Source organism: Mizuhopecten yessoensis, unplaced genomic scaffold (assembly GCF_002113885.1).
Source record: "Mizuhopecten yessoensis strain PY_sf001 unplaced genomic scaffold, ASM211388v2 scaffold716333, whole genome shotgun sequence".
Taxonomy (NCBI): Eukaryota; Metazoa; Mollusca; class Bivalvia; order Pectinida; family Pectinidae; genus Mizuhopecten; species Mizuhopecten yessoensis.
In genome coordinates, this window is record NW_018480064.1 from 234,839 (window position 1) to 244,325 (window position 9,487).

Consider the following 9,487-nt stretch of genomic DNA (forward strand, 5'->3'; position numbering starts at 1 on the left):
TACACTATATATTCTTATGGCTGACAATTGTGAAATATGACCACAGAAATCAAAGCACAGACCTAAGTAAACACCTTAGAAGATCAAAGATAATTTTCAAGAACCATTATCTCTATGACTTTCTACCGTTTCTTTGTACTCTAATGTCCGTTTGCTGAAACATTATAACAGGAGAGTGTTTCTCATAGGATTTCACAAAGTACACATGTACTAGCATACAGCTTTGACATCTACAACATAAAACAAAACCTCAATATTAGACTCCTAAAATTTGCTCGAAATCAAGTGACCTTGTGACTCATTGAATTATATCTAAATTTCATAATAAAGTTCAATGGTCACGCTGGGGAATGTCTCCTATTGGGTTGTGCTGGCCACTAGCCCCGGTAGTGACATACGACACCTTCATGCTAGTCCTTTCATTACTTGTGAAGTACCTTGTACCATTCCCTCTCTTAAACTTCACAGAACAAACATTTAAATAGACTTCTTTGAGATTGTGTGTTCTTCCATGTAATTGGTAGTTATTGAAGATGTAAACGGCTTTAGAAAACAAGATCATAAAGTCTAAATATTGGCCCTCCCAGCTGGGACATCCCCACAATCAAACACTGTGTAGGTTGCATTTCTTAAGAAATTTCGTAAACTTTTTAAGAGAAAAAAATGGATTAATAAGCTACGATTTTATACATGACAGAATATATTTTTTCTTAAACTCCTTCATCTTTCCTGCATATGATCTTTCATTTTTCATACAATATTTGTTCAATAAATTCATTGTATATGTTTGGCTTTTTCTGTACCCTGGCACTTTGAGCATCAATTTAACAGTCCTTTAAAAACCAAACATCATTGGGTAACCACGTAATTTATGTTTTTTGATAGAATGACTACAAATGTACATGTTGATTTTAATAAAATACATCACATGTAGGATATTAAATCTAAACTTTATTTAAACAAAAGGCCCATGGGCCTTACCGGTCACCAGAGTCCTACAGTATTTATTTTTGTTGTAAAAAATAGTTAAGTATAACGTTAACTTAAGTTTGTCAGGACCATGAGCTGATCTGATCATTCCTAGACCGAGTTTCAGTTAAATTGGCCTATTAGAACTTGTTTTTAAGTTTGAAATAGTTATTTTCAAAAAAGCGGCCGTGGCAGACAAATTGGATTTCTGATCGACCTCAAAAATAACAACACTTTGTCAGGACCATAAGTCGATAATTCCTACAAAGTTTCAGTTTAATCGGCCCATTAGAACTTGACTTTAAGTTTGAAATAGTTTTTCAAAATGGCAGCGCAGTGGCAGCCATATTGGATTTCTGATTGACCCAAAAAATAGCAACACTTTGTCAGGACCATGAGTTGATCATTCCTACAAAGTTTCAGTTCAATCGGCCTAGCAGAACTTGACTTTCAGTTTGAAATAGTTTTTTTCAAAATGGCGGCCGTTTCGGTCATATTAGATTTTTAAAGCTCAGGTGACCTAAAAACTTCTGAACAAGTCATAATTAATTTGACTTCTACCGTACTTGTTATTAAAATATATTTTCAACTTCAAACACCATCCAAATGATAATGTGATTCCCTCAGATTTCTCATCCTACATTCTATGCCAAAGGGAGGAATTTAGTATCTTATATCAACATTATATTTTTCATACTTTTTTTTTATTACCTGGTAATGATTTTAAAATACCATGAGTGAGTGAAACATAAACACGAAAATGTGTCTCATTTTATTTCCTTTGTTTTACAAATGATAACATATTTCCAGCTCCCTTCTTTGATACCTTTCCCTTGATATATTACGACATCTCTCCTGATGACACCAGAATTTAGCTGGACAAATGGTTGTAGTATAACAACATTTTCTTCTAAAACAGAATTTGTGATCAACTTAATTCCAAATTAAAACGTGATAATGATTTACATCTGTAAGAGCTGATGACAGATATCTGTTCTATTAAGGTGCGTGACATATTTAACTCCATAACAACTTCACAGAAAACTCATCTTGATTTTATATTCTGAACCATTTTCAAAATTGGTATAAAATAATTGCTGACCATTGAATATATTCATAAGTACTAGTAGCATATACACAGATATTGATGTGGAAAATATTTACTTCATTTAGATATATCGCTCATATCACTTGTACAGAAAACCTTTGTACACTGATGAATTATTTTTTATTGAGATAAGTAGCACTCGAAATAAAAAGAATCTTTGTTACAAACAAACCGACCCAGCTGGTGTTTGATAAACAGTACACATAAGTCATATTTTCATTTTCAACCTTATTAAGTTCTCATGACCTTGAACCAAGGACATTTTGGTAAAATCCATTTCAGCTATAGAGAAAACAATGTTATCAACATCAAACACTTGAAAGTGTTTATCAACAGTTTATTGAGCACACATTTTAAGCTGACCTCCTTAACTTTGGCACACCCTGATGGACTGGTCTTGTTTACTGACAGAACTTGGCTCCTTCCCCAGTGTTTTAGCATACAACAGGTGTTTGGATCAACAACCCAGGGGAGGTAACTCCTCTTCAGGTATTTGACTAACACAGTACAAGTTTTCTCCCTTGTAAGGAACACCATCCCTGTACACCATCACACCAGGATTTACTCCCATAGGCTCCCATGTTTGGTAAAAGTTCAATAAACATTCATGTATTATGTTTTGACAGCTGTTTTACATCATATACATAAGCTTTATCTTTATTCCCTCTTATTCCTCAGTATGCAGGCCTTGCTCCCTTTTACATCTTGGGTCAGCCTTGCAATGAATAACCATTGTATAAACCTAGGGCCTGTTCGTTTATGCAGAACAGCCGGTTTGTCTGTTTTTAAATGTAACAATTTCTAGTGTAAATCCTGGCAGACCTGCAAATGTTTATGCAGGCCTTGCAAGGGGTTGTCAAGGCTCGCCTGAAAGCGGCATCAGATTATTAGGTCTGACCTTATTTAATAAACGAACAACTGTGGTCCTACTGGTTCAACTGTTTAAACGGCCCTAGTCATCCCAATAAATTTTAGGGAACAGAAAAGATTTTTTTTTTTCAAATCTTCAAAGATGTCAAATATAAAGATTAAACATAGGTACTTGAACACTCTATTTTCTACAACCTTTTTTCAACTGATCAAATTTTTCAGTGCATTTAATTTTAAATTCAAAAGTACAGATATGTCTTCCATTAATTGCTCCCAGTCAGATTCCCCCATCAGATCCTATAACCTGGTCTGACATTTAAAATGAAGTACGCCAAACTTTGATATCCCCTATCCTTGTTCAATTTATATCACAGCTGGTAGAACTGTTTCAATTACCAACAAGAGACCCAGAGGGCCTGTATCGCTCACCTGGATAATAAAACAATCATGGGAAAATATTCTTATTACATGAAATACCTCCAATGGTTCAGAAGAAGATTAGAAGGATTTTAAAGATTTCAACCTCAAATTCCCCTATTGGGCCCCGCAACTCTGCCCCCAGAGGGGCCACACCCTCCATTTATACAAATTTTTCTCCCCTTCACCCAAGGATGCTCCAGGTCAAATGTGCATGAAATCCCTCAAATGGTAAGGAGGAAAAAGGATTTTGAAGACTTAAACCTAAAATTCCCCTATTGGGCCCCACAACTCTGCACCCAAAGGGACTATACCCTCCATTTATACAAAATTCAGTCCCCTTTGCCAAAGGATACTCCAGGTAAAATGTGGATAAAATCCCTCCATAAGTACAGAAGGAGAAGGATTTTAATGATTTTAACCTCAATTTCCCCTTTTGAGCCCCACCCCTCTGCACCAAAAGGGGCCACTCCCCATCGTTTATTCAACACTGAGTCATCATTGCCCAAGGCTGCTCAAGACCAAATTAGGATCAAATCCCTTTATTTCTATGGTAGCTAGGAGAAGAATGTCAAAGATTTTACCTCTATTCCCCTATTAGACCCCTCCCCCTCTGCCCCCAGGGGGTCCAAATCCCCAGTCTATACAAAATTGAGTCCCTTTGCCCAAGGATGTTTCAGACCAAATTTGGATAAAACCCCTTAATCTTTATGGTTGAAGAAGGATTTTAAAGGTTTACCTCTATTTCCCTATTCGGCCCCACCCCTCTGTCCCCAGGGGGGGGNAGGATGCTCCAGACTCAATTTGGATAAAATCCAAGCCATGGCTTGTCCTTCAGACCAGGTGAGCTAAAAACTACAAGCTACAAAACATTATAGAAATAGTTAATACATTTATTGCAATACATTCTCCAAAATAATCATGGTTCCAATAAGTTTGAGAAAAAGTCAAGGTGAACTTACCTTTAACGTTTCTTTCAAATCCTTAAGCTCCATCACATCTTCACCCTGCACAAAAAAGGGAAGTATTTTGATATTGCAAAAGAAGAAAAAAGAAGAAATTAAAAAAAAAAAAAAAATCTTTGATGAAAAGATATGTTGTAAAAATATTGAAACATTTTGGTGAAAACGATGTTATTATATCTGTGTCTACCATTGAGAAATAACAAATTTTGTTGATAGTGAATTTCTTGGGTTCTCTGCTGAGAATACCACTACCTATTTGATAGATTTCTCAATAAAAGATGCAATTTCTGAACTTGGTAGCGTCACCAGCAAATAACATCACGGGTAGAAAAGTGGTTTTACTGTTCGTAGATGTAGCTGAACCTTGATTTAGTCATGTGCTTATAATGAAACATGTCAGTTACTGAATACATGGTGTAAAGTATAAATACGTACATCGTTCTGTGTGTCCCACACATTCATAGTGTCAATGTGTGTTAAACAGAACAAGTCCTTTCTCCGTTCCCCACACCAACCGATCTTCGCCTATAACAAATAACAAAATGTGACAAGCAATTGTAAAATCTAAAATAATCGTTTGATATCAACTAATCAATCATTGTTTATCAAATAATAGCAAATACAAACCATGAAAATTGCGATACTTGGAATATATTAAAGTGGGTCCAACTATTTTTCCCCAAACCCTGTCCTTGGCCCGTATTCATGAAATCATTCTCATGCTCAAGCATGGATTCTTTGTTCAAGCCAACTTTCGTGTAAGTCACTTACATTAGGTGTCACAATAAAACATTCAAGTGTTGACATTGAAAACAGTAATTGGCTCAAGTCTCTCCAAATTTCTTCTGAATCATTGACACAATGAGATTTTATCCATTATTTTTTCACAAGAACAAGAAATTGGGTTCGAGCACAGAATCTGAGTATGAGCATGCGAACAGTTTCATGAATACAGACCCTGTAAGAGAACTTGGAGTATCTCCTACTATGGTACAGTAGGTTATTTAAGGTACCAAGGAACTGCTGTTTGAAAATAAGTATTACAGATTACAGTACGGATTGCTACTTGTAAATCGCCTGTGTTTAGGATATGGACTTGTGACCTTGACCATCGTACAATGTATAACAAGAATGAAGCTATCGTACTGACCACAGACGACTCAGAGTTGAGGGTCAGTTTCAGGGCATCATCCTCTGTAGCCTGACCGAGGTCAAAAACACACACGAGACCATCTGTAGATCCAGTCGCCACACAGTCAGGATCCTCAGGGTGGAAACACACCTGGTATAGGTAAATAAAAGTGGATACAGGTAAATTGTATTCAGCAGATTTTGTTGAATCACAAGGTTCTTTTAAGAGATATAACTTCGAAAGTAATTATTGAGTTGCACCTTCTGTTCAACATTCTGTTCCAAATATGTACTTTCAATGTGAAAGTTACCATTTAATCCACTAAATGGTGTAGGTGCATGGAGTAACACATGCAGGGTTTTGAGGGCATAAATCTTAAGTGTCAAGGGCCATAATTCCAGAAGAAATTGATGGATCACAACTTCCTTCATGCATATCTCAATATCACTGTTTTAAGTTTCAATAAAATCCAACAGATGATGTTGGAGACTGACAACATTTCGGACAAAGGGTGGAGAGATGGACCAACAGGATGATTCCAATAAACTTCCAAACTGCCATTTTTTACCTGTATGACCTCATGTTACCTGTGTAATGTCGTCCTGGTGAGACTCGTTGTAGGCCCCCATCAGACTTCCCTGCCTCCTGTCCCTACAACAGTAAAACAGGCTTTACAGTGACAGAGATTCATTTCCCTATTTAGAGGAAAGGTTTCATTGCATAAATAACAAGTAAAATCTAATTCCTTTGGCCAATCTCTGAGCTATGCTTTCCTATATTATAATTCCAAGCAGTTAATATAATGCATGCAAAGTGAATGTAAATGCATCTGCAAAGGGAAATACCGAAGTTCAGATTAACTAGGAGTGTCATCTAGTATAAACATGGCAATTTCCAGGTTTGCCTCTCTCAGCACAATATGAAAATTGGTTATTTACTAATTTTAGAATCACTGTGATTAAAACTGATTGATTGTATGACTAGTTCATTATAAAGGCTTTATGCTGGTGAAATGGGCTCATGTTACTCTTCTTATCTACCCTTATACATCATACCTGCCAAGTCACCTGTATTATTGCAGGTCAACCTGCAATTGACCTCCATGATCTGTACAAAATTAGTGTATTTTGAATCTCCTGCATCTGTGCTGCTTATCCCAACATGGAAATGTTTTCAAAAAATCACATTTTGAAAGCTATTAAAATACTTGGGAATGACACACAAGAAATTAAAAGCAAATCTCAATCTTATAAATTATCTATTAATGATTTTAATGACTTTGAAAAGTTGACAAACCCAAGTTCCCAAATCACCTGCAATGCAGGCTTTATCTGCTTTTTGGCCATACATGATCCTCATTTCATTGTTGAGAACATGGCAGGTATGATGCATACAACCTACCTACATGTATATAACTAATAATATAAAATCGCAAACCTATGTATTTTGTCCAATGTAACAAGAGGACCAGAGGGTCTCTATCACTCACCTTGATATTTAAGCAGTCATAGCAAAATATTCTCTCTAAATATGATACTGAACTACAAATATTTCAATTGCAAACTTTGTGGGCTTTCGATTATTCAGGAATCGTTTGATGTTTTTGACATATTGACCCCTGTGTCCTTGAAAGTAGGTCAAGGTCAATTTAATTTCAAACTTTATGGTGCTGATTCTAAAGAAGTGACCAGCCAAATATTAAGATTCTATACCTTTAAGTTCATCAGAAGAAGTCGTTTGAAATATCTGACCCCTGTGACCTTGAAAGTAGGTCAAGGTAATTTTCACTCACAAATTTTGCCAGGCTTCACCCCAAGAAGCTACCAGCCAAATTATAAGATTCTTTACCTTTCAGTTCTTCAGAAGAAGTCGCTTGAAGTGTTTGACATATTTGACCCTTGTGACCTTGAAAGTAAATCCAGGTCATTTTCATTCCCAAAATTTGTTGAGCTCCATCCCAGGAAGCCACCAATCAAATATTATATAATTCTATACGTTTCGATTACTCAGCAAAAGTCGTTTAAAGTGTTTTACACCCCAGTGACCTTGAAAATTTGTCAATGTCATTTTCATTCTCAAAGTTTGTTGGGCTCTTACCAAGGAAGCTTTTAGCCAAATATCATGACTCTCGGCCTGTCCATTCTTCAAAAGAAGTAGTTTAAAGGAAAAGTTGATGGACAATGATGGACGGACGACAGACACCGCGCCATGACATAAGCTCACTTGCCCTTCAGTTCTATACTGCCCAGGCTCTGGGCTGATCGAGTATTTTCTAATGTAAAGTGAATCAAAGTCTTGATTGGTGAGAACACTGGTTCACGGCTTTGTAAGAAACAGGCTGTGAATTACTGCATTAATGATAATCAAAACATGCTTCACTTTATCAATCAACAGTTAAGAAAAGTTTTGAGAGATAAGACTCGAAATAAAATGAATTAAAGTCGAAAACAGGGCTGCTTTTGGAGCTACCAAATATTGATATTCATACTTACCAAAAGATAATGTGAGTTTCAGAATTCTTGTTCCTAGGCTCAGTGCCAGCACACACAACACGATCGTTAGAGTTGACGTCAAAACTGGTGAAAATATTGTTGGTTTCATCATAGCCTGAAAACAGTTATAGCCAGTCCTTGTTATTATGAACCTGGATATCTCAAATACTTTATATTGGTGTTATTTCCTGGTCCCATAGAAGTAACTAATCATATCCTGGTGCGTTAACTTGAATATTTCGGTAATCTTGTTCATGTCCAGGTCATTTCTTGACCATTTTTTGTGTTTATTCAATCTGGAATACATGTACCTAGTCCCCGGTTTGTCTACATTTTAAGTTAATTCCTGTGGCTTTAAATCAATGAAAACCGACTGTGTGTCAATCACATCACTACTACAATTTCTGTTGAAGCTATGACGGTCACCCCACCTAATCCACAAATCATTGATCTTACCATAAACATTAATTTTATGTAACATCCTTTTGTATGATAAGCTCAGGGGGCAAGTTCTGAAAAAGGGACAAGGTAAAGTGGAGGTTAAGTTTTCTGATGTAATCCTATATAAAGTAGAGAGGGTATATTTCAAGAAAAATTTCACTGCATAAATCTGTTGTCAAGGGATGAGCTTATTACTAAGCGCATGTTAATCACCAGTTATGCTTAAAAATGGTTCTAGTTCTTCTTGTATTTTTCTATTTGTGTTCCCATCAACTTTGTTTTAACTCTTATTATGGAAATCTACCTTCAAGAGTCTGTACTGGATTCTTCATATTGGTCCTAGTGTCCCAGCATCTGTACAGAAAATAGATGATGTAAACACAAAATTATTCTACATTTTTCTCAAATTACTTCATACAATGACAAAAATATGTGTAATATATGATTATGACATACCCGTCAACATCATCAATTTAGTATTGTATACTTTCCATAAACAGGCTACTGAGTTGAGCTGACAGGCATAACATTAACCCACATTTGTTATGATCAGTTTGATGCTTTCAATTACTGTTATTATGCATCAAAAACTCCATCACTAACTCACATTATTTCTTAATCCAACATAATATACTATTGTTAATCTTATATAAGGAGTTGAATGAACAACAGATTGATACCAGGTCCCCCACTCACTTGATTGTCTTATCAAAGGAGGAGGTGAACAGGAGGTTGTGCTCACTCTTCCCAAACTGTATCCCAGATATCACGTCTGTGTGTGCTACAAGGTACAAGGGGAGGCAACTCAACACAAGAGGCCCAAGGGCCTTAGCGGTCACCTGAGTTATATCATAGGTACTGGTAGCTTTATTTTATTGTTAAGATGTGATGTGGAAATCAGCATGTAAACTAAGTGAAATACAATACTTGTCATGTCATCAATGGATAAGAATTTGAAAATATTGGTAAATGTTCCCTTTGGGGCCCCGCCCTAGCCCCTGGGAATGGGGCAGGAATCCTAATTTTACAAAGTAAAACTCTCATTTACCCAAGATGATTCTGACTAAGTTTGAGCAATTTTCTGCTGAAAATG

The 9,487-nt window shown here is 36.2% G+C and overlaps 1 protein-coding gene across 3 annotated transcripts in view; it reads right to left on the minus strand.

Moving 5' to 3' along the window:
• Window positions 1-9,487, minus strand: part of LOC110443245 (WD repeat-containing protein 89-like) — a 48,473-nt gene that overhangs the window by 33,431 nt on the left and 5,555 nt on the right. For all 3 annotated transcript variants that reach the window (XM_021487334.1, XM_021487336.1, XM_021487335.1), the window contains exons 4-10: window positions 9,091-9,175; window positions 8,699-8,748; window positions 7,954-8,068; window positions 6,049-6,112; window positions 5,480-5,611; window positions 4,765-4,854; window positions 4,327-4,371 (exon numbers count right to left, since the gene is read on the minus strand). In XM_021487334.1, the coding sequence (XP_021343009.1) occupies window positions 4,327-4,371; window positions 4,765-4,854; window positions 5,480-5,611; window positions 6,049-6,112; window positions 7,954-8,068; window positions 8,699-8,748; window positions 9,091-9,175 (581 nt within the window). The remainder of the gene's footprint in view (window positions 1-4,326; window positions 4,372-4,764; window positions 4,855-5,479; window positions 5,612-6,048; window positions 6,113-7,953; window positions 8,069-8,698; window positions 8,749-9,090; window positions 9,176-9,487) is intronic.